At 43.2% G+C, this 25,373-nt stretch overlaps 1 protein-coding gene across 1 annotated transcript in view; it reads left to right on the top strand.

The window, feature by feature from the left end:
* Positions 1 to 25,373, top strand: part of KCNMA1 (potassium calcium-activated channel subfamily M alpha 1) — a 997,979-nt gene that overhangs the window by 954,379 nt on the left and 18,227 nt on the right. Inside the window, exon 27 of the mRNA XM_019555536.1 lies at positions 10,253 to 10,477. Within this exon, the coding sequence (XP_019411081.1) occupies positions 10,253 to 10,477 (225 nt within the window). The remainder of the gene's footprint in view (positions 1 to 10,252; positions 10,478 to 25,373) is intronic.

Here is a 25,373-nt window from a genome sequence, read left to right as displayed (position 1 = left end):
CAAACCTATGCCCCCATGCCCTCCAACCCCCCCCAAATATACAAGAGTAAGACTTCATTTTAAGCTATTGTGTAGTGTATACATAGGTGATTGCACAAACACAGGTAAATCAGGACAAAAATATTTTTTGAAATCAAATTAATGAATGTTGTAGATGTTCGATTTTTAGAATGTAATTTGGTATTTTTCTGATTCTGAGATGACAAAACCCTTTGATGAAAGGAGTACTCCCGGGGGCAAGGGGAGGGACTTCTGGTGGCAAAGGTTGGGGGTTAGAGGATGGGACTTCCAGTCCCAAGATTGTGACCAGGGGGCAGGGCTACCCATGTGGCCCTTGACAGCTTGCGAAAACTCAGTAAGTGGCCCTCCAACCAAAATAATTGCCCACCCCTGTTATAAGGGATTCTAATCATTTTTTTTTTGTCTCTCAGCCCCCCCCCCCCCCCCCCTTTTTTTTTTTTTTTTGCATTCAAGTATTCCTTCCTTCTGTGGAAGTTAGCTAGAGATGGCAATGTGGCCAGGTGTAACAAGGGGCCTTCCCTGTGGTCGATTTCCCTGTGGCCCACTCATCTGTTTCTGGGCTAACCACCCACCTTCTTGCCCGCCATGCCTTGTTGGTATTAATTCATGTAAATTAAGTGGGAGGCTGCCCATCTCCTGCCCTGATGCCAGGGGTGCTATCTGAGGCTCCATACCTCCCCTGCACCACAGCCCAAGCCTTGCAGATGACATCCAGATGTTATCCATATCACTGGCCCCACACTGGGCCCCAGAATCCTACTAGTTGGACCCCACTTAGATCCCTCCATTCAGGCAGCCTGTTCTGCCTTCATTCTAGGCTGCATAGTTCCCTGAGGTGCTCCCTCTTATGGGTGTGGTTCCCCCCCCCGGACCTTCGGCTACTAGCCCTGGCTCACCTCCAGGCCAGTCAGAACCCCAGGCCCTCAGCTCTTGGGCGTTCCTCACGGTGGGCCCCTTGGCCCTTTGACCCTTCCAGTCCTGGCCCCAGCATTGACCAGTCAGGGGATGTTCAGACAGGTTCTTGAGTCTATGGCCGTACACTCTCTTTGGGGTCCACCTTCCAGACCCTACGAGGGGGTAACCCACGCGGTTGTGGGAGTTGGAGTTAAGGTGCCCCAACCCACCTTTCACCAGGGTGGTAACTGGCCTGGCATTTCCTGGGGGCTCCCGCGCCACTGAGAGCCCCACCAGGCCACCTACTCCTGGCAGGGTGCAGTTTTAGGTCATGCCCAGGACCAAGAGCCTCCTGACCATCCCCTACAGCTCCTCCCTTAACTCCAGAAGATACCTGCAGCCAGGCAATGTTGTTGCCTGGCTTCCCAGCAGAAAAATGGCCTGTTTATATGGGCAGCCTTGAATCTAAAATGGCTGCCCTAATCAGGCACCTGCCGGCTGCTGTCTTCTGGCCCTTAAAGTGACAGGCACAAACAGTGCCTTGCCACACAAGGCATGCCACTTTTCTCAAAAAATACACCTCTTGCATTCAGAGATGTTGGGTGTTGTTCAAACAGGGAGGGAGTAGCTAGTTTGCCAGATTTGGAATTGGGAAGGAATTGCCAATAGAATGACCACTTCAATTTTGCCTACCTTTAGACTTTTTGTAGTGTAGGTCGTGTCCTTGTTCCTAGATTTCCCTAAGAAATTCCCTGTTATTGTTGGGGGGCAAGGTATTGTTGATGATCCTTTATCTTTTGCTTGTGTTCCACAGTATGTTGTAGGGTTTTCATTAATGACTTTTCATTAATGACACTGGATTGTTTTGCAGAGATGTAAACACATGGATGCCTACAACCACAGAGAACTGTACTCAAGGATTTTTCCAGTTATGTTTCTCATTTGCAAATGTAGGAAATAAATATTTAGCCTTACTTCAGAGTTTGTTTATTTATCTTGAAATGAATGTATGTGTCTGTTTTTTAAAAAGTGTATCCTATTGCTCTTAGATATTATTTCTATAAATCACCATGGAATGGACCATATCTTTAATGCTTCCCATCAGCCAGTAATTAAATACTTTCACTGGTGGCTTATTAATCATCTTGTGACCGGTGGAGTAAGTTAACTGGACAAGAAGCAGAGGAATTTAAACAGGGCTAGCTCTGGTGAGAAACAAACTGTCCCATTTGCCTAAGGAATATGTGGGTTTCTTTGATAGTGGTGGTTTGCAGGGTTTGTGAGTGAGGAGATGCTGCTGTTTCATGAATATAACAGAAGCACTGCTGTTTGTGAACTCAAGTGGGAAAGGACTTGCCACTAAATGTAATGTAGAAGGCAAACCTTTAGATGAAGAAGGAAACCCATGGAAGCATGCTTGAGAAAGAAACCTGCTAAAGAGGAGGAAATAAACTTTAGCAATAGGCTTCATTGCTCAGTGAGGTAAAAAGAGGTGGGACCCATTGTTGAGACAATATGGAAGGAAAGAATAACTGACCCAAAAAAGGAGAAGTTAATCTGTGAACATAGACCAAAAAGGGCAGAAGTGGTTCAGAAGCATATAGAAGACAACTATAATCAAGAGCAGAAGGGAAAAAACAGAACAGTGACATAGCAGCAGGAGACAGCAGCAGGAGTTTAATGTCTTAAGAGGAATGGACAGATTTCTCACAAAGGATGACATGGGGACTAGAAACAGATGCTGCCTTGTAGGTAAAACAGTATTAGATGAACCTCATATTGATAAGAATCCTGCCGGATGGACAAGAAACAATCCTTTGTTTGTTCTTTATGTCATAGCAAACCACATGGTAGGCTCATGGTTGAAAAGATGCCATGTTGAAAAAAATGCTTAAAGAATCAAAAGTTCAGGCATTTTTCAGTGGATTCTTTATGTTTTGTGACAGGGAGCATGAGGAGGACAAGATTATGAGGATCCAAACATTATTGGAATGATTTCACTGAGTTTGTTTGCCAGTAGACATTCATGGCCAGGGTAACAGCCTTCAGTGACCAGGGTTGGAACAATTGATTCAAGATGCATTAAACTAGTAAATCAGGGAGAAGGATGGAAAGAACTTGTGTCATCTCCATGCCCAGAATAAATGTATAGCATGAGAGTGAGTTTGTCAATGAGACTGTGTTAATGAAGGGAGAAACACTGTGGAAGAAAAAGGTCACACTAGCTTTGATGGCAGTGAGACAAGTGTTTCAGTCAGTAAGTGGATCATTCATCTTCTAACCAGAAATTTGTTGAAAGCCAGCCAGAAGAAATAGAAATGCATGTGTAACAATGCTAGAAGCAAGGGGCAGGAAACAGAGGAATTAGAACTTCTGGTGTTAGACAGCAAAACAGATCTTACAAGGAAGAACCAAAACAGAGTGATAGTTATAACTGTAGGACAGGCATTTAAAGGTGTTTCAAGGAAATAAAAGTAAGCCTGAAGGGTAGCCTTGTATATAATGACTGTAGATTATAAAGAACTAGAAAGTCAAAGTATCAGTGAAACAGAATCTGTGTGAGCAAATACTGCTTTGGGGAGGAATTATGTCAAGTGGATGCCATCCTGGGCTCAAATTTTGGTACAGAACAAGATATCTGTGAGATGATGGGAGATACTAGTACTAGAAGAAATGTTGTGCTTTAGGGTGATTAACTTCCCAGATATACAGTGTCCTGACAAATGCTACTGAGGGGGCACATCTACATGTGTCCCCCACTGTGCCAGCATTTAGTACTTGCTTTAGGAAGTACTAAATGATGGCATAGTAACAGCCATTACTGCACTGTTTCAGTGGCGCGCGGTTATTTTTAGCAGCTACGTCAGCATAATGACATGCTATAATGAGGTAGCTTGTTGCTACAGTGACATAGCATCTTGTGTAGATGCACCCAGAATGTCAGAGCACAGATACTCTCTGACAAGACATCTCTGACCAGTTTTTGTCTCGGTCACCAAAGTGATGAAGGAATCTGCCATTTTAAATCTGGTTTTAGTAAGTGGTAACAATCTTGGAAAAGCCAGTTGGAAAATAAATTCAGTGAAAGTAATCATAAGCTAGTTCAGTTTGATCTTATTTTTTGGATCAGGATAGTTTCTGACTACACTTTTGCATTTAGGAAGGGCAAACTAGTATGGAGCTAAGGACATGGGGTATAGAAGCTGAGCAGACCTAAACACTTGAGGATCTGACTGCAAAGAAAGCAAGGAATTATTCCAAGTGCAAATGCTCTCTGTAACTTGCATTGCAAGTTAGAGAGGAAAACTGGTAGGAAAGGGCTATAGACTTGTTTGTATGAACAAGTGTTTTCAATAACAGCATATCAAGAGAAAGCAGAGAATCTACAATGATTGCAAGATGGAATTGATTATGATGGAGAGCTCTTTTTAGAGGTCAGAAAGTGGAAAAAATCAAGGGAGTTTAGCTGACCTAAACCTTGTACAGAAAAACTGAAATTAATGGCAAAATTGCCTTTATGCAAATATGTAGCTAAAACAAAATAAAAATCTCAGGGAATGAGTGTGACCACCATATAGAAAAGACAGGGATTAGCAAGAATTGGGGAACAGTTAGAGAACAGATAAATACTTTGTCTCTATCTGCAAGTAGGATGAATGATGTATCCAAGAAATATGTGAGAATACCATATACAAGGTAGAAGGCAAACTTTGTCCACTTGCTGTGATGAAATGGGGGATAGTTCCAAATAATCTGTTGCCTGTAATACTGCAAAAATGTACTAGCACATGAATAATTTTTGCATGGGTGAACATCATCTGCAGTCTCAATTTAAGGGTAATGCAGTTTGGAGGAATGAAGTCAACATGGCCCATACTATGTGTTAGGAAGGAAAGGCTAGATAGAATTTCAAGTCACCACATTACTTTGCCTTTGATACTATGCAAGGACAGCAAAGGAAAAAATATTCAAGAGGGATGTAAAATGGGAAACAGGAATCATTTATTACTGGATGTTTGCATCAGACTAATCCAATATTCCATTTTGAGAGAACAGTTTAGGGCTAGTGGTGAGTGCAGTCGTGTGGAGCTCTTTATTTTTCTACACACTTATGAAATCTGCAGATGATGCAGAGGTAAGAGGCATTACTAATATGGAGAGAGATGGGATTAACTACATGGGAAGAACTTGACAAGCTTGTGGTATGAGTAGTAGAATGGGTATGAAATACAAGGTGGTTAGTAATTAATATAAAGTGATTTTGCTTCAGAGCAGGGGTTCATAGACTGGATGTAATGAAGGAAAAGGATCCAGGTGTATTCATTTATTGTAGGATGACTGTGAGCCATTATAGTGTGACATGGTCATTAGAAAGGACAGCACAATTTTTTGGTGTATCAGTAGGGCAGGGTTTTTATAAGTGAGACAGGGAAGTATTAGTATCATTCTAGTGGAAGGCCATATTCTTTATTCCATGTGTACCAAATGTTTCACCTATGTACTTTTCCAAAGGAGGAATCTAAATAAGAATGGGTATAGAGAAGGATTGTGAGGGTGATTAGGAGATGAACAGAAAACCTTTCTAATGAGAGAAGATGAAAAGACCATGGTAAGTTTAGTAGCAAAAGGAAGGTTGAGAAGATGGCAATCTGCAAATATATTGGAAGGTGACTATTGGTAAAAGGGAGCTATTTCAGAGGCAGAAAATAATACTGACACACAATCAAATGGATGGTTCCAAATGGATCTCAAATTAATTTCAACTGGAAATGAAAGGATGGGTGCTGACAGGACCTAAGAGAAGTGAAGTTCAGAAACAGGAATCAAAGTAAAACAAGAAACAAGAATCATTCTGAAATGTTGCTAGAGAAGTTACATATGATAGTTTCCAGAAAAGAGGCATCACAGGGTATTGGTCTTTTTGCAATCATCATTGGAGCATGTGGAAAGAGGCCCTGAGCAATTTTATCTGCCCTAGTGAGTCATGAGGAATTTTTATTGCTGCATGAGGCGCTTGCATATGTAGGTGTTGATTATTCATTAAAGATAAGGTTCAGAAAAACAGGCTGACCAACATCACTTAATTTTGACAATTATGAGCATAATCCCAAGAAGTGATATAAATAATATATCAGCCAGTATTGACTCTACTGCAGTGGCTGCAGCAATTCATGAAGCAAGCTCAACATGTCAAGTCAGTGCTCTAATATTTATAGCCCACTTGTTGACAATAAATTAGCCAATAGGATATTTCATAATCAGAATGTTCTTACAGAATTTTCATTTTAATTTACCAACTGTGTATAAGCTAGTTTCTTCCAGTTCTGATCTAATTTGAACAAAGAGATGCATGTGCTAAAAACATAAAATTTTGAAATAATTTATTTTCTGTTTTTATTATATTTGGTACACGAGTTACTTTTCATTTTTGTTTCTGTGCTTTACCAAAATGGTAGAGTTAGAAACTCAGACACGGTTGAGTTAGAAACTAGTATTTTATTGAATGGGAGCTTTCCTGCTGTGGTTGAGGATTTGAAGGGCCCAGACTTTCTTTCAAAGGGGTCAGTAATTTTTAAAGGTTTTTAGGGGCTTTGGCCACTCTTTTAAAACAATTGTCAAATGGTGAATTTTGTTTTAGCTATGGTGACTGTAACTTTTTGGCTGTTTGTTAAGTTAATACATGTGATACAGTGTTAAAGGATTTCGATCTATTCTCTAAACATTATATAAAGTATTCTAGGCTATTCTTTATTTATACATGTATTTATCACTCTGGATACATCTACACCTGGTATTAAAGCAAAACAATAAACTCTGGCATAGTTCACGCTGGAGTTTATTGCTCCCATGTGCAGCATTTACATTTGCCCCTGGGAATGCAGCACATTGAGCTGGGATGGCATAGTCCTGACTGGCAGGGAGCCCGGGGAGTCAGGTCAACATGTTGGCGAGGGGCTGGCTGGGGCATGAAGGTGCTACAGTGTGGAGCTAGCCAGCAGGCAGCATCAGTATCTACAAGTGCATTGTGATGGAGTTAATTAATTTGCTTTGGTCTAATAGCACTGCACATGTAGACAGTAATGCCTTAGTACAGAGCTAATTAGTCGGCTCCACAGTAAAGCTCTTGTGTAGATGCGCCCAGTGTATGGGACATGAGAGTTTTGGATTTCAGGAAATGTCATATTTCTCTCCAGCTTATTTTAAGTATGCTTGAGACACATAGTGTGGAGTTGCCTAATCAGCTCAACAATAGAAGTCTCAGTGTCTACACGCGCAGAAACTGCAGGAAACTAGAAAACAGGAAACTAATAAACCCTGCAGCAGGTTAGTATTTGTAAATACAAATATTATCCTGCTATGGAGTTATTTTCTGCACAATGCATGTGTAGACACTGACCCAGCTGACTGGGGCACAAAGGTGCTTCAGTGTGGGGGCTGCCTGCTGGCTAGCCCCTCGCTGGAGCATACGCATGCCCCAGCCAGGCCTTCCAGGGCATGTTGAGCTGGGTTGGATCTGCCCTGCCTGCCTTCCTGTTAGCCAGGGCTCCTTTGACCTGGCTCAGTGTGCTGCAGTCTTAGTTGCACATTCAAACAGCATACCCAGGAGCAATAAACTCCAGCACAACATGCACCAGAGTTTATTGTTGTGAGTTAATTGCATGTGTAGGCATGTCCTTTGTGTGATGTTGTTTTGCCTTTGATATCTACCACAGGCAATTTTTCCTTTATACTGCTTCTCATCACCCCCATCTGTCTTGATTGGATTGATAATTATATGCCTGTTAATAAAAATTGGAGTACTCTCTCAAGTTATTACCACTAATTTACAAAAGGAAGGGTGCAGTAGGTTGAGTTATCCACACTGATACAGCTACCAGTCGCCTCACCATAGGGATCTGTTCCCTTAGATTCTTTACTTGCTTTGCAGCACTGAAAATGATTTGTTGGCATGCATTTTTGCCTTAGTTTGTAGCTTAGATTTCAAGCTACATAGTAAGCAACTTTTCAATCATTAGTTTGCTTTGCAATTGCATTTTTTTTTCCTACTCTATCCTGGCTGCATGGAGTTAAACAGTTACTTACTTAGGTACTTTTTCCTAGCCTATATGCAGACCTTACATAGCTTTGCTCATTCTTTCCTTATGTGATCTTTTTAAACGTATTTTTAAGCAAGTTGCACACATTATCCCAGGGATTAGCTCCCTTTAGCATATGTAGGGCAAAAAATGCATCCCAGTGACAAGCTAAGTCAATTACAAATCACTTCAGCATCTCCAGTTTTTTCATTTTCCATGGCCAGTGGTCAGTACTTTACCACCAGATAAAGCTAGCTTACAAGTAGTTAGTATTTGCATAGTTAGGTAACACAAACATTCAGCTAGTGTTGTGATAGTAAACTTAGAGGTTTGCTTTTTAATAAATTCACCTATGTATTACTTGGAGAAATTAGTTTGTCAGGTTTATTAAAGTTGCAACTATAAAGTGTTCTGGCAGTTTATTAATCAGCAGCTAAAACAAATCTCCCAAGTATTGTATGTAATGGCACTAAAGCCAAAATATTTTCTCTATGCTACTTGTGTTTTTAAACCAGTAAGTAGACCACAATTTCATCTTACACAGGGTCAGCTGATACTGGCCTCATATCTGGCTTCCTAATTAGTTTACTATTTGTTAAGGGAAGAGATTCAGAACATGGAACTGGCTAAGCTCAATTCGTTCTTTATTATGTCAATAAGGACCATAACTGAACAGCAGAGAGAGAGATCATATGTTACCCAGGGCTGGGTCTGCTGTGATGACTGAAACAATTCCTGGAACAAACTTGACACACCTGTCCAGTGGCCTGATACTTATAGCCTGTTGGTTTTCAATAAATTAGCCAATAGGATATTTTCTATATCAACAGGTTTTTGCACAACTTTCCATATAGTTTACCAACATTGTACAAGTTCATTTTTTATCTGATTTTGTACAAAGTACTCCAGAAATACAGACTGCCTAAAGATGTCCCAACCAGTTCCTGATAAGAAAAAAATGCTTGCTCTACGTCAGTAGAAGCATCCATTTAGTCCCGTCTCCCAGCTCCAAAGAGTTTTATAGTATGATGTCAAATTAGCATATGTCAAAGCATGATGGGAGTTTAGTTTATAATGTGGCACAGGCACATAAATATAACTGTAAACCCTGTAATGAATATATAAATGCATCAGTGTTTGGAATGGAATGCTGATGGGGAACTAATAAGCACAAAGGATAATAATATGTATGTGGGATATGTCTGGCAAAGAAATATTTCTTAATGTGAGGGTGGCTTCAGAGTGACAAACAGCAAGTGAGAGGGCAAAGGCAGAAAGACAGTTGCAAAGATGTGGCTGCCCAGTGCTGGTCTTGGACCAGTGCTAAACAGGGGCAGTAGGCCTGTATGCCATTAGGAAAAGTGGGTCTACCTACTTGGGACAGCTCCCTCTGGATTCAGCTTGTTTTCCATGTCTTCAGTTCTTAAGAAACATGCTTATAGCATGGGTTGCATTTTATTATAATATTTTTATGTTAGTTATGTTCAGGGCACCCCTGATTTTTCACAAGGGCTACAAAGAGTTTTACTCCTTTTTGATTGCATGCCTTCACTTTTGGTCTTGGCTTTGACTTTTCCATGATGCTATTCTGGTCACACGCATAGTGTTAAAATGAGTATCAGAGCTGCATTCATAGAGGAATTCATCCCCAGATCAGAATAGGAAGGTACCCTTCAGTTTAGTGTGAGGTATGGTCTGTTGTACTTCCTGGGTTCATCTGGACTTGGGCTTGTGGGACTGGGCGGCACTCATCATCTTTCATTCAACAGGCCTTAGGCATTGGGTGTGCCTTTGTCCTTTATGCATTGTAGCTTTGTCTTGTTTTGGTGTGCAGGTGGGGTGGGGGACAAAGTAAATTTATTTGAAGAATCTTTGGGTTACATACATGGGTTATATCATTAAATACAATTGCAGGGTGCTGGACTTGATGGTCCTGAGTGGTCCTTTTTAACCGTATGTTAGGGTGAGATAGAAGCGTTCCTGCCAGGGCATTTTTCTTTCTTCACTGTTAGGTAGCAGCTTTTTAGCATAGCTCAAAGGAGGAGGAGCTTCCAAGTCAAAGAGTTTTCCAGGGGAATGCCCATCTCAGATTCTTGCCCATACCTCTGGCAGTAAATAAATTTGCAGGAGCAAAGAGGAGTCAATGTAAGATGTAACGTGCAAATCTTCTGATGGATAGAAAGGTGCTCATAATATCTTACCATGTTGTATATTTTACTAATACTAATGTAAAGCCACCTTCTCTTCTTTTTATATTCCAGTTATGTTATTGCAAATCCTCCTTATGAGTTTGAACTCATGCCGACAGACTTGATCTTCTGCTTGATGCAGTTTGACCACAACGCCGGCCAATCCCGGGCCAGTCTCTCGCATTCCTCCCATTCCTCATACTCTTCCAGCAAGAAGAGTTCATCGGCGCACTCCATCCCCTCAACAGCAAACCGACAGAACCGCTCTAAGACCAGAGACTCCCGGGAAAAACAGAAGTACGTGCAGGAAGATAGACTGTGATATACATGTGATATACCTCCTCCCCTCCTCACTCCCAGCATGGGAGAAACTTTTGTCTGCCATACATTTCCCACTCCCTCTTACCCTCCACCTCTGTCAGTGTCTCCAACAGTAATGTTTCTTGTTTTCCCCTTTTTTTTATTGTACACGTATTTTGTGTACGTATAATGGTGTGCATGCAAATACCATTTTTCTTCCACCGCCATGATGCCCTTAAGCACAACAGCAACAAAGCAGACGGACCAAAAGTTATTTCCCGCATTGGGGGAGGGGAGGTTCCTAAATCCATAGGCATGGCAAAAATGCAGGTAGTTCAACATAGTAACTACTGCACATATCAGATGACATTTGGAGTGTCTTTAACGTAATCTCTTGTTATAGATGTCAGAGGTTTTTGAAAATAGCCATTTAGTGCACAAGTAAGTGCCAATATATTGGGGTTCCCTTTTTTTATACTCACAGTAGGAGACAGGCAATTAACACAGTTTTGCAAAAGCTAGAAAATTAACCCTTTGGGAAAAAATCGCTACTGATTGTTGCACTCTTGGTACTGAAAAAATGTAAGGCTTGCACAATTTGTATAGATAATTTTGAAGCACTTGCTTAATACCAAAGCACCAGTGGGCTCTTTTTGGCTCACTTGTATAAGGTCTTAAAAAAAATCTCCATTTGGAGTTTGCATTATTTTCCTTTAATGCACTAGCCATAGCATTGTAAAACTAGTAATACCATGTAAGTTAATGAATAATTTAGTTGAAAAAAGAAAAAGCCTAATTGCATAATAAATGATTATTCTGTCTATTGCTGCTGCCACATGCATAGCTATATTTTCCTTCACTTTTGACATTTGGGATGAAAGCCATATGTACCATAAATATTGGATGTGAGTGATTTAAAACTGCCTTTTCTGGACTTTTACATCTTGTAAAAGGTGAATGAGTCACCTTATGTACAGAATAAATAACATTCAGAAAAGAGCCAGTGTTTTTCCACATTTAAGCAAGTAGCAGAACTTGGGTAAAGGTGTTTTTTTCCCAGCTGGTAGTTGATTGTAATCTTTCCAAAAGTGTGATTGGCGGTGCAAATGCTCCAGTAGAGATCTAATAAGAACACTCCTTCCAGAAGTCCAGAGCCTTGTTTATAAAAGATTGCCAAAAAGTGTGTACTCAGTAAGGAAGAGCACCGAGAAGCAAGGTTCCAAAACCTCCTCATTTGGCCTTCAATGAGAGACAGTATGAAGAAGGGCATAGTAACATTGATGTACTTCTGAATCCAACAAATGTGCTTATGCACTAGAGCACTCAGGAAGAAAAGGTACCAGGCCCTCCAGTGCTTATCATTGGAATAAAAGGGGTGGGGTATGTTATAGTTGGGGTTTTGTTTAAAGTTATTGTTTATAGACTCATTCCAGCCATGGATGGGCATGTGGCTCCATCGCTTGACCTTGGGTACTTTTAGCCTCAGCCCTACCATTTGTTGTGTCCTAGACCCACCTTTCTTGTGTTGCATGAGGTAATAAAGGATGATGCATGCCTTTTGTCCCTCAGCTCTTTGCACATGTCTGGCTTTGAGATGGAGCACCTTTTTCATCAAATCATCTTGTTAAGCCTTTATTTCTCACTACTACTTCTTGAAGCACACTGCTGATTTGTTATGATTTTTTCCCCTCCTTTGATTTTTGTTGCTTTTCTTTCCCTATATTCTTTCGTACATATGGTACCCTGATATTGTGGGGGTTTTTTCTTTTTTTGTGGAGGGTCTTTTCACTTCATTTGGCCTCTCCCACTCAATTTCCCTTTTCACCCTCTATCTCTGTGCAACAAGTGGCTGCCATTATTGATAGCATTTTTTTTTCTTGGCTGCATCACAGTCTTTCTCTACAAGAGAAAAATAAAAGAGGAATTTACCTTTTTACCCACTTTTTCTTCTTGTTCATTTGATATCTATCATCATGGCTTTTACAGATCTCTCTATCTAGGCTTGGGAAGAAGGAGGGCTCTGTCTTTTAGGTAGATGTACAGGCTCAGGTAGCTGTCTCCCTGCATGGGTCTTGAATTGCTAAGTGCTATCAGGATCATTTTGAACTTCAATAGGATGGAGGTGACATGGTGTATGCCAGGGTTCCTGACTGGGAGCATGGAAAGTTATGTATCTCCCAGGTGAAACAGGATGAGTGGCTGGAGCTGGTGAACTGTTGCATTGTGATTCTGCAGGATGAAGTGGGACCCATCTCTGGAGGCCTGTTATGCTACCCATTGAAAGACTAGGAGAGCTATGTTTTTCTATAGGCAAATCAAGAACACACTTCTATGAGCCTGGTTACATTATTTTGGAATTTGGGGATATCCTCGCAGCAAAACAGAATCAGGATCTTGTCCAAGATCAGACAGGAAGTTTATGGACTCAGGAATTAGTTTCTAATTTCCTTGTTCTGTACCTTAAGCAAAAGACAAGCTTTCAGTAAATCAACTACTCAGCAGCATTAGAAATATACATTGTCTAAATAGGGCTGCAGTGAGAAGCCTGTACATGGCCTTAAGCAATTGGAGATTGGAATGATTTTCTGTTGTTGTTGTTTTAGATCTGCCCCAGGGCTCTTTCAGAAAGATAAATAAGTTATTCAGAACCTGTTTTTATTTAAGCTCTAGAGTGAGGAAAAACCACTGACTTGCTCACAGACAGACAGTTACAGTCAAATACATACAGTAAAAATAATTTGCCCAGGATTTATATAATCCATTCTCTTCAGATATTTCATCTTGAAAATGCTGAATTTTGAAACCTGTACTACTTAGGGCATAGGCTGTTACATTCATGATCTGCAAAAGGTGCAAACTTGTGCTCCGCTAAGTCTTCCCGAGGATAATCTTTTTATAGGGGGAAAAAAATAAAATACTTTTATCCATCATTTTTCTAGCAAAACTCAGCTGTAATGTCTGGGAAAGTCATATGTTTCTGGGAAGCACTCTGTCAATTGCTGAGGCCACAGGCTAGGAAGGAACACAAGGCCTAACTCACTTTAGTTGCTGGCTCAGTCTATCTCCAGTCCCAGAACTTGAGACTTAGCTGGGTACTGTGGCTTTTCAGGGGCCACCATCATCAGTAGGAAACCTCAACTTTGTCAGCACTAGAAAAAAGTACAGCTGAGTGCAGATTGGAGTCAAAGAGTGGTGCCAGGGCTAGGCCTAGGGAACAGGTGGACCTCCTGCATCTTAAAAGGAAGACCTACAAAGGATGGAGGACTGGAACCATCACCAAGGAGGAATACTTTACTCTGGTCCATACCTGCGGAGAGCACACCAGGAAAGCCAAGGCTGCAATGGAACTCCAGCTAGCTACAAATATCAAGAATAATAAAAAGTCCTTTTTTAGATATGTGGGGAGCCAGAGGAAAAGCAAGGGCAATACTGGACCCTTGCTAAACCAGACGGGACAACTGACAACTGATGCCCATGAAAAAGCAAACTTGCTAAATGGGTACTTTGCATCAGTTTTTCACCAGTTCCATGGGATGCCCCTGCCCACTGTGAGTCAGGGAGGCCCAGGTGAGGGAGATCCCTTACCCTCCATCAAAGCTGACCTCATGAAGGAACACCTTGACAGGCTGGATACCTTCAAGTCAGCTGGCCCTCTGCAGTAGGACCCAGAGGGTGGTGGTTGATGGAAGCCAATCTTCTTGGTGCATGGTCACCAGTGGGATCCCTCAAGGCTCTGTCCTAGGCCCTATACTGTTTAACATCTTCATCAATGATATGACATTGGTGTCAGAAGAGGACTGGCCAAGTTTGCCGACGACACCAAACTCTACATCCACACCTGAGGATAGGAGGGCGATCCAGGCAGATCTTGACAGGCTCATGAAATGGGTGGATGAGAATATGATGGTGTTCAACACTAAAAAATGCAAGGTTCTCCACTTCGAGAGAGTGCAGAGGAAAGCCACGTGCATGATCAGAGGTCAGGAAAACAGATCTTATGGTGAGAGAGCCCTGGGACTGTTCAACCTAGAAAAATGCAGGCTCAGGGGTGATCTGGTGGCCACCTACAAGTTTATCAGGAGTGCTCATCAGGATCTGGGGGAACGTCTGTTCACCAGAGCGCCCCAAGGGATGACAAGATTGAACGGTCACAAACTTCGCCACGACCGATTCAGGCTGTACATAAGGAAGAACTTCTTTACTGTCCGAGCCTTTGGAATAGACTGCCACTGGAGGTGGTCCAAGCACCCACTTTGAACACCTTCAAAACACATTAGGATGCTTATCTTGCTGGGATCCTATAATTCCTGCTGACTTCCTGTCCATGGTATAGGGGGTTGGACTCGATGATCCTCCGGGGTCCCTTCCAGCCCAAAAGTCTATGAAATTTTATACCATGTTTTTTGGTCTTCTGTTTCAAGATTTGAAAGTCCTAAGTAGATCTCATCAAACCTTTGTGGCGTTCCTGCACCATATTCCAGTCCCACTGGGTATGCCTTGATAGGGCAGAGGACGCATCAAGACAAGAGCCCCAGGCACTCCTTTGGTAAGAAACAGTTATGCAATTCTGGTGCTTGTGTTGCTTTCTGAGCTGGCATCAAGGATTCATTCAAACCTGGCTAACTCAGTCCAGCACCATCAGCATCTTTTAACTTGATGCTTCCAGTAGTTTTCCACATGGTTTCAATCCCTTTTATGGCTTATTATGAGGATTCACAGAAGCCGCTGCTCTTGACTCTGTCTCCACCAGCTTTGGCTATGGACCTTTCATTGCCACTTATAGAGGTAGGTTTGTCAGCTTCCTCTATGGGACTTCACAAATGTTATCCCCCTTACTCTGTTGTACTGAATCATAGGTTTGGGTACCTATTTAATGGAAAAGTCTTCTCATGAGGCAACTGGCTGCAGGATATCTTCCTTTGCTTTCCTGTAAGTCTCTTCTGAATTACTACATTCTGTACTAAATTTAGTAATTCAGTAATTAATTTAGTAATTAAATTAGTAAATCTTCAGATATACTCTATTAACTGGCTTCCAAGTATTTTCCCCTCCCATGTTCCTCTGGGTTAGAAGTCTCTGTTTCCCCAAAAGATTCCTTGGATGTGAATTCAGGGACCATCCTCTTTTATTTGTTTCTCTGAACAAGTCTGATTCTGGTCTCAGCCTTGGCCTTGCTTTTGGCCAGTGATGGATTTTAGGAGTTAGCAGGACTTGAGGTAGTGTATAGCTCCAGCTTTATGGATTCTTTAGAGGAAAATATGGAGTCCTAATGCAGAGTGTTGAGTATCTTTCTGCATTTTTGACCACACCATTACTGAGAAGACTGCAGCTTGTAATGAGGAAAACTGGCAGGCAGTAGCTAGATGAATCCTGATTAAAGGAGGGGGGATAAGAGATTTCATGTTGTCTCTTGGGGATGGGGTTCGCCCCCTTCATTGTGATCGTCATGGTGGCTCATTAAAAGTAATGCAACTTTACTTTGTTTTTAAGAAGAGAGAATAAAAGGGCATGCCAGACTAGGAAAGAAAATGAATCTTAAAGCTGGCCTTCATTAAAGGGTCCTGAACTATGTGGGCTTCATTCACTAGATGTTTCTTTTGTAGCTCTGTGTTTTTCATCTGTAAATGTTTATCTACTTTGCTGGAAAAATGGGTTACTAAACCATCCTCATTTCTAAGGTGGGTGCAGTAGCTAAAATATGATTAGGGACATTTCTGAATGCAGGTAAACAAACATGGACTCAGCTGCAATCCTAACACATACTGATCTGAAATATTTGCAAGTATCCTCTTCTTTGTCCTGTGTGGATATACTTTTCTTTGGTGCCTGCTAGCATTTGTGAAAGAAACATTCTTTTGCCATCTTATTTGCCTCTCAACATCCTTTTGGGAGTTGGCAAAATTTTGGATTAGATGGTCAAAAGAGCTGAGCTCCCTTTCCTGTCTGATTCCAGTGTTCTTTTTCATGGAAGATGGCTTTGATTAGAATTTGTTTTATTTAAGACAATAGAGGAAGTTCCTGTGTATCTCCAGGGGAAATGGTTTTTCAATAACTAACATCTGGTTTCCCAGAAGGAAGGAAGAACGATGTCTGATTGTAAATGTAAAAAAAAATAAACAACCCTCCCCCCTCCAAAATAAAACTAAACAAAAATGCCACACATCTGTTTGCAAATTCCAGGTCAATTTCTAGGAATTCACACAGTTAGATTATTTTAGCCATGCAGAGAGTGAAACAACTTGCACCTCTTTCTCTTTGGTAGCCTTTATGTTCAAATTTGACTCTCTTTTGTGTATTTGGGTTTTTTTCACCAAAAAAACCAACTTTGGTTAGGGCCATTATCAAAATAAGATGCAAGCATAAAGTCTTCTGATAGGCCTGAGAGCATTCTTCATTTTTTTGTGCTGCTAACCTCAGCAGCTTCATCTTGTCAGGAGGAATGGCAAGTCAGTTTCTTCTGTTTTGGGTAATGGGCTGGTGTTGGCATCTTTCTCTAGCGCCGTCATTACTCCTCACCACTGTGCAGCTCTTTCAGGCTCATTGGTGCTGTTGATGAATAGGTTAGAGTTGAATTTGCTTCCCCATCTGGTGAGTGGACAGTGTGGGGGGCAACCTGGACCGGGTGACAGCTGGAGTTATTATCCTATGGGACTGGTGTCAGTCACTTTTGATCTCCCTTCAGGACAGCCTGATGATAGTGAGAAATTTGCAAAAAGTCCTTGGTCATATGCCTTCTTGCCCTTTTATTGGCATTTCCTGCTTGGGTGTTTTGTATTGAAACAGGTACTCTGAACTCTGAGCATAAATGTAATGTTCTCTTTTGCGTAACTGTCCACATACCCTTTTTTCTTTGTGCACATGTACAGGCCCTGAACTTTTGATGATGGGCTTTTTTGCCCTAGTATTTCCCATAAAAAGCACTTCACCACTGACAGTCATGCCCACTTCCAGATGGTGGGGATAAAGAAGTATGCACACTTCTCACATCTCAGTTTTTCTCAAGCCTATAGTTAATGAACATGTAGACACGCCCAGTGATTTATAGTGTCCAAGGTGGAAATGGGTAAGACATGCATGCTTTCTCCCTCAAAGATTGCCCTATCTTGTTCTCCATTTCATTCTGGTACTCCGGTGCCAATACCAGTTCCACTGACAATATAACTTTATGCTGAAGTACATACTGCATTTTCTCAACCCACTCCATTCTACTTCCTTAGGTTGACCTAACACCCTGATTCCAGCACATAATCTGGCACTAACTACATACAGAAGCATTCCCAGACCCAATATGTTCCCCAGTCCAAGGTTGAATGGAACCATTTTCTGATACTACCCTGGAAAGTTCCACATTTGGCAATCATTATAACTTGCACTTTCTTTTGCCTCTACTGTCTGTTACCTCTTCTCATTCAGTAGATTTCATAAACATTAGGGCTGGAAGGGACCTCGGGAGATCATCGAGTCCAGCCCCCTGACCAAAGGGCAGGAATTCAGCAGGGATCATAGGATCCCAGCAAGATAAACATCCAGATGTCTTTTGAAGGCATTCAGACTAGGTGCTTGAATCACCTCTGGCAGCAATCTATTCCAAGCCCTGGAGGCTCGGACAATAAAGTTCTTCCTTATGAATAGCCTGAAATGGTCTTGGAGGAGTTTGTAACCATTTGACCTTGTCATCCGTTGGGGTGCTCTGGTGAACAGACATTCCCCCAGATCCTGGTAAGCACCCCAATAAACTTATAGGTGGCTACCAGGTCACCCTTGAGCCTGCGCATTTCCAGGCTGAAGAGTCCCATGGCTCTCAGCTTCTCTTTATAAGGTCTCTTTCCTGACCTCTGATCATGTGCATGGCTTTCCTCTGCACCCTCTCAAGCTTCTCCACATCCTCCAAGCCCAAAACTGGACGCAGTACTCCAGCTGTGGCCTCACCAAGGCAGAATACAACAGGAGGATGACGTCCTGGGATTTACTTGAGAAGCATCTGTGGATGCAAGCAAGCATTTTTCTTGCTTTACTAGCCATAGTATCACATTGCAGGCTCATGTTCATCTTGTGGTCAATCATGACCCCCAAATCCCTTTTGTCCATAGTGCTAGCCAGCGTAGCACTGCTGAGCCTATAATCATGCTGTGGGTTTTTCTTCCCAAGGTGGAGAACCTTGCATTTTTCGGTGTTAAACACTATCAGGTTCTCATCCGCCCATTTTCTGAGCCTGTGAAGGTCAGCCTGAATCACTCTCCTGTCTTCAGGTGTGGACACTTTACCCCAGAGTGTGGTATCATTGGCAAACTTGGCCAGTCCACTTCTGACACCAATGTCCACATCATTAATGACGATGTTAAATAGTATAGGCCCAAGGACAGAGCCCTGGGCCCACTGGTCACATGGCACCCGACGATTGACTTCCGTCAGTCCCCACCCTCTGGGTCCTACCACGGACCCAATTCCCCAGCCAGTGGATCGTGGTCTGGCCAAGGCCACAGTTGGCCAGTTTTGCCAAGAGGTGATCATGGGATACCAGGTTGAAAACTTTTTTTAAAGTCAAGATATATGACATCAATATCTTCTCCTTTGTCCAGGTGATAGGTCACCTGGTCATAAAAGGAAATGAGCTTGGTCAAGCAAGACCTACCCGCAACAAACCCATGCTGACTATCCCTCAGGATGTTGCCATCAACCAGTCTGTTAAGAATGGCCTCTTTAATAATCTTTTCTAAGACCTTCCCTGAGATAGAGGTCAGGCTGATGGGCCTATAGTTTGCTGGATCCACTTTCCTCCCTTTCTTGAAGATAGGCCCCACTTTGGCCTTCTTCCAGTCTTCAGGCACTTCACCAGAGCACCAGGAGTTCTTGAAGATCCATGCCATGGTCTGGGCTATGATTATAGCCAGCTCTTTGAGTACCCTGGGATGTAAATTGTCAGGGCCAGCTGATTTGAAGGTATCCAGCCTGTCAAGGTGTTCCTTCACGAACTCAGCATTGATGGAGGGTAAGGAATCTCCCTCACCTGAGACTCCCTGTCCTGTAGTGGGCAGAGTTATCCCATGGGACTGATAAAAGACCAACACAAAGTACCCATTTAGTAAGTTAAGTTGGCCTTTTCCTGGGTGTCGGTTGTCAGTTGTCCCATCTGGTTTAGCAGGGGTCCAGTGTGGTCATTGCTTTTCCTCTGGCTCCCCACATATCTAAAAAAGGACTTTTTATTGTCCTTAATATTTGTAGTTAGCTGGATTTCTATCACAGCCTTGGCTGTAGGTGGATCCAGTCCTCCATCCTTTGTAGGTCTGTCTTTTTAGATGCAGGAGGTCTGCTAGTTCCCTGGAGAGCCAAAGGGGCTGCTGTGCTCTTTTGCTGCCTTTCCTCTGAGATGGGATAGACATTGCTTGCACTTCCAGGATTGCTCCCTTGAGGAGCAATCACTTGTCCTGAACTCCCCTCCCCTTTGGGTGGTGGCCCTTTAGGGCCTCACTGACGAGCCTCCTGAGTGTGTCAAAGTCAGCTTTCCTGAAGTCAAGGACTTCTGTATTGCTGACTGACTTGCCAGCTTTATGGAGGATGGTGAAGGTGATCAGCTCATGGTCACTGTCAACCAGCTTCCCTTCGATCATTAGGTCACTGATTAGTTTGTCCCCCATTGCCAGAACCAAGTTGAGCAGAGGTTTTCCTCTCATCGACTTCTTGCATCAGATAGAGCTCATGCATGCATGAGAGAAAGCTTTGCGACCGCTCAGATTTTGCCAAGCGCTCTTCCCACGAGATGTCTCAGTAGTTGAAGTCCTTGAAAAAGCCTTCATATCTGATACCAGGATATCACTCTATACACAAAACTTGTAATCATTGGCCTCAGGGATCCATCCTTTTATTTCCTGCTTGGTCTTTTTGGCCCTGTGACCAGAGTAATCTATTGAGTAGACACCTCAACAAAGCTATTTGGGGTCTGGCTCATTTCTTTCTTCACATGTTACCTCAACCCATGTGGCTTTTCCCTCTTTGGAGTGTTCCCTATTCTTAGTACCATCGTTAGGTTTTGGAGGACTTAAAGAATTATCTTCATTTTCTGGGCCCTGATCCCAGCTCTGGAGCAGCTGCTTGCTGTGTGCCCTGCCACTGCTGCTGGGGCTAGTCTCCATGGAAACTCTGGCCCTACACTGTCATGGCTCTGCTGCTGCTAGGGTCTCCAGGAAAACTGGCTGCAATGCAGGCAGGGGCTTTTAGGAAATGGAGTCTGCTGTGGGTCTGATCCAGCCCATGGGCCAGACTTTGCCCGCCCTTGCTCTATCGTATGTATTTGTGTGGTAAAATTGTCTATCTAGATTTTGCAACCGGTGCTTTTCAAAGGCTATCTTGAACCAAGCCTCCTAACCTCACTGTTCTAGACTTGCTGCTGGATATCAAATCCAGGCTTGTCTGTAAGCTCAATCAAAGATATATCTTCTAATTCCATCATCTGCCACTTGATACTGTGTTCTCTCTTAGGTTGTTGCTTGAGCTATTTAAATGCCTATTTAAGGCATTTCCCTGTCTGGAGCGTGAAGTTTAGAGCTGTGGTTCTTAACATTTTAAAGCTCAAAATATACCTTCATAACTTTTCTAAATTTTTTAGCACCCAAGCTGATACCCACTGGCCTAATATAGCCAACATTCAACCAAAATGCGATGCGTTTAAGACTTTATCCTGCATACATTTGTTGTCCCAGATAGGAAGAGAGCAGTTAAAAATTATTGGCAGGGCTGGTATCAGGAAGCTTCCTTAAAGCCAAACAGTAACCCAGCATCTCAGAGGCATAGCCAATTATTTCTGTGCCTTAGGCGGGAGGAATGGGTGAAGGAGTGGGAAAGGGGTTGTGCTGAGGACAAAAGCATATGGGCAAGGGGAGCTGGGCAGAGTTTTACCTGTAGTAGCACGGGCACATTCAGAGGCTGCAGACTTCCACTCTCTACTGTGTTAACACTCTCACAGCTCCCACTAATCTTCATATAGATTGAGTCTGGAAAAGCCTTAATTTGGCTGTGAAAGGGTTAACAAAGTAGTGGCTGCCATACAGCAGGGGAGATAGGAGAAAGACTGGAGGGAAATCCTGTCCCTGGTCTGCATTGCAGACTGGGCAGTGCACATGGCTACTCTTGCCACACCCCTTCCTGATCTGACTCTGCACACCCTCCCAGAAGAAGAATGCAGGGCAGTCTCACATGCTCTGCAAGCCTGTTTTGGGGAGAAGAGTGGGAGAAGCAGTGCTTCTAGCTAATTATCAAAGGATGAAAAGAATTGCCTTACCAGTAATAACTGGAGTTCTGAGATATATTGTTCACATACACACATGACTCCTGCTTTTCTTCCCCCTCTTCTTGGAGTCCAGGGCTCTGTGGGACTTTGACTGAAAGGAAACTGAGGAGTAGAAGTGCTCTCCACCCATTAAATCCTCCCTGTGAGAATTGGAGTGGGTAGGTCGAAGTTTATTCTTTGAGTACTGCTAAGGGGAAAAGGTCTCTGGTCAAAAGCTCAGAAACTGTGCCTATCCACAATAAGAATGTGAGTTTATGTAGAGAGTTTATTCTAAAGACTTCAACTGCCATGGGCAGGGGGTCAGACTAGAAGATCTACAAGGTCCCTTCTGACGCTACATCTATGAATCTATGAACTTACTGATAAATAATGCTCTTATTTCCCTTATGGTTTTGTCCTCCCTGCTCTTCTATCCCCTTTGGGTTGTTTGCCTGCCTGCACATCTGTTGCTGCTTATTATGCTGCCAGCTCTCACCCCCTCGTGGACTGGGCTGTGTACGTGTTGATGGTCTCCCATCAACATGTTGATGAAACCTCCCATCAGGATGTTGAATAGCAATAGGCAATGAGGCATGAAGTTTTTTCCTGTGAAGTAGACAAGTGGGCTGCCTACCAAAACAATGCTTTAGCTCTCTGTTAGATATGCAAGCAAAAGTGACTTCCTCTGGGAGTGGCCCTGTTGTTTTAGGGAACGTCTCTGTCCCTTTTACCTCCCCTACCTGATGCTGTTCTTATCCTGTAGCCAGAAACTTTTCAGTAGAGATTCTTGACCATACCTTGAAGTCTGTGGGTGCTCAGCAAGGGGAAGTAGGATTGGGCATTGATGAACCTACTGGCCCTTGTGCAGAGACCTGCTGTGTAGATCTGAATGTTGTCCCAGGGATCATTTGGTAGCAATTGAACTGCTTTTCTGCAACAGAAAAAAAAGATAGTTTTGTAGAAGAACAGCAGTTCTCAACTAGGGTGCCACAGCACCTTGGAAAGCCACCAAAACCTACCCAGGATGTCTCTACACCAGCACCACTGCCACAGGGTGAACAGCTCCTCATACCTCTTTGCAGGAGACGTGTTTGAGCCAAACAGAGAAGTGGCTGCAAAAGATAGGCATTCCTGGCTGTTTTACATTATGCAGGCAGATGTGCTGATTCTGCTGCTGTTCTTCCTGGTTCAGGTCCAATGTGCCTCTGAAATAGAGGGATGTGGGGCAGTTCTACCTCTTGGTAGCAGCATCTGTCTCCAGGCTGCTACAGCTATGAAGTGGTACTGCCCCATGAGCCTCTGATTCCAGGATACACTCTACAGGGTCAGACTGAGAAGGGCTGCAAACAAGAGCGCATACTCTTGCAACAGCCACTTCCTGTTCTGGGTCTGCAGGAGGCATTCGATGCAGACCCAGTTCTGGCGGTGGTGGTGATGGTGGCAGTGACTATGCCATAGCAACATTCCCATTGGCGAGCCCCCTCCTCCTCCAGGACCTTGTGTGTCCTATTGCACACTCCTGCCAGCTCTCACCCCCTCAGTGCACCCCCACACGCTGTATGTGCAACCTAGCACCTTGTCTTTGCTGACCAGGCAGCCTGGACTATATCCCTTACAGCCCAAGGTATATATTAATAGCATATTAATTCATACTATAATGATGATGTTTATATTACAATATTGATGATATATTTATATTAGATTTTTAATGGGGTGCTATTACATTCTGCAAAGTTTCAGAGAGAGGTGCTTTGAGTCTAAAAATCCTGAGACTCACTGGTTTAGATATATCATCTAGATATCACACAACACAGATAATGGCAGTGTCTTGGAGTGCAGTTAGAGGCTATACGTTTTGCATCTCCTACTGGGGGCACTGCAGGCAGGTTTAGACTAGAGACAGCTAACTACTTACAATTTATTTACCCAGTAGGTAAGTAAATAGAGTTACTGGACTGGAATCTGGAGCTGTTATGATCTCTCCTTGACATAGTGTTACATGCTGTTGAACGTAGTAGAACAGTTGAGTTGTCCTGGGTGCCACGGCAGTCTTCTGTACTGTATTGGATGACCAGTTATGTTTTTATCTGTCATGTTTTTCTCTGGTTTGGGTCTGTGAAGGCTTAAGTGAGGTTCTTCCTTTTGGCAACTTTAGGAAAACATGGTGTCTGCTCCAGCTGTACTGGAAGGCTATGAAATTTTTGGAGGCTATGTCTTTGGTGCTAAGAGTGAGAGAGTTGAGTGATGTTTCTTCTTTGAATGACTGTCGACCTACACCATGGCTTTCTTGGAGTCTTTTTTTTGCCTTAGCACTGAGTACTTCAGCCATGTCCCCACATGCCACTCCTGTGCCAAGGGCTAAAGGGCAGCACACAGTTCCTGCTTCTCAGTGTCTCTGGACTGTCTGGGTGAATTGGCACCAGTTCTCATCAGATCCCCTGCAAAGCCTTAGGGCTAAATCCTGTTTGACCTTCACATAACTAAGTAGCACTTATGTAAGCCATGTAACAGCAGTTCTTGTACTTGTGAAGTTTGGATTCTATTTCTACACATGGTGCAACAGAATCACCCTGCATGTGTATCTGTCAGAAGTAAAATGGAATGGAAGAAGACCCCCAACTTGTAGCCCAATAGCTATGTCAATTTTCAGGAGCAAGTCTAGAGATTCAGGCTCTAGACCAACATTACCAAATGGGGATTTGACCCTGCATATCCAACTGTTCAACTAGGTGGCCAAACAACTGACCCCTCTTGAAGCTAGCCAACTCTTTAAACAGTTTAACTGAAATGAACTGGGGCAATTTTTTGCCCTAGCCAGGGTGAGACCCGAGGATTGTTTCTCTTTTCTAGGATGCCTCAGTCTGGGGAGGGAAGGAGGAAAAGAGGGGTGGTCTCTCTTCCTGCCTGCTTCTGTGCTCCTTGTAGTCCATGCTGCTCCGACACAAGTGGAGTCAGCTTCTGCTAGGCCCAGTAGCTGCCTGGCAGCTTCTTGCCCATCCCCACCCTCTCACCGCTCCATCTTCCTGCTCACCTTCAGCCCCTAGTGAGGGTTGGACTTAGGTGGCATAGACTGTAGGGAATGTGAGATCATGCAGGGAGGGGGCAGTCCTCCCCACCTGTCCTGGTGCTATCACTGCCACTGACAGCATGGAGAGAGCTGAAGGTGCAACAATATTAAATTAGAGACAGTCTAGCTAGATAGCTTGTGTGTCTGAATTTTTGCTCCAAAACAACTGCCAAGATAGATGTAAATTTAGTCCACTCCAGCAGAACCCAGGTCACAGACATAGCCTCTGTCCTCTGTCTATAAGGCTAGAGACAGACATTGAAAACACCTGAGCCTGAATCAGTTCAGTCTTTGCTGGTTAATGTAACCTGGCTAGGTTAAACCAGTTTGTAGCCACACAGAGATTCTCTCTGGACTGAGCAAATTTAGGCACATGCCTGCAGTGGCTCAGGCTAAAGCCATGGGGTACTAGAGCAGCCCTCCCTTCCCTTCTATAGTGCTAAGCTGGCGGAGGGGGAGAGAGATGGCCAGGCCCAGGCAGGACGCTCTGATTAGGGAGGTCTGCCTGCACCATCCCGGGCTTTTCCCTGCTGGCTGCTTAAGGGGCAGGTGTGTTGCCAGCT

The sequence above is a fragment of the Crocodylus porosus genome, unplaced genomic scaffold (assembly GCF_001723895.1).
Source record: "Crocodylus porosus isolate Cpor-Errol unplaced genomic scaffold, CroPor_comp1, whole genome shotgun sequence".
NCBI lineage: Eukaryota > Metazoa > Chordata > Crocodylia > Crocodylidae > Crocodylus > Crocodylus porosus.
The sequence above is the reverse complement of the archived record's forward strand: the minus strand, read 5'-3'. Positions and strand labels throughout refer to the sequence as shown.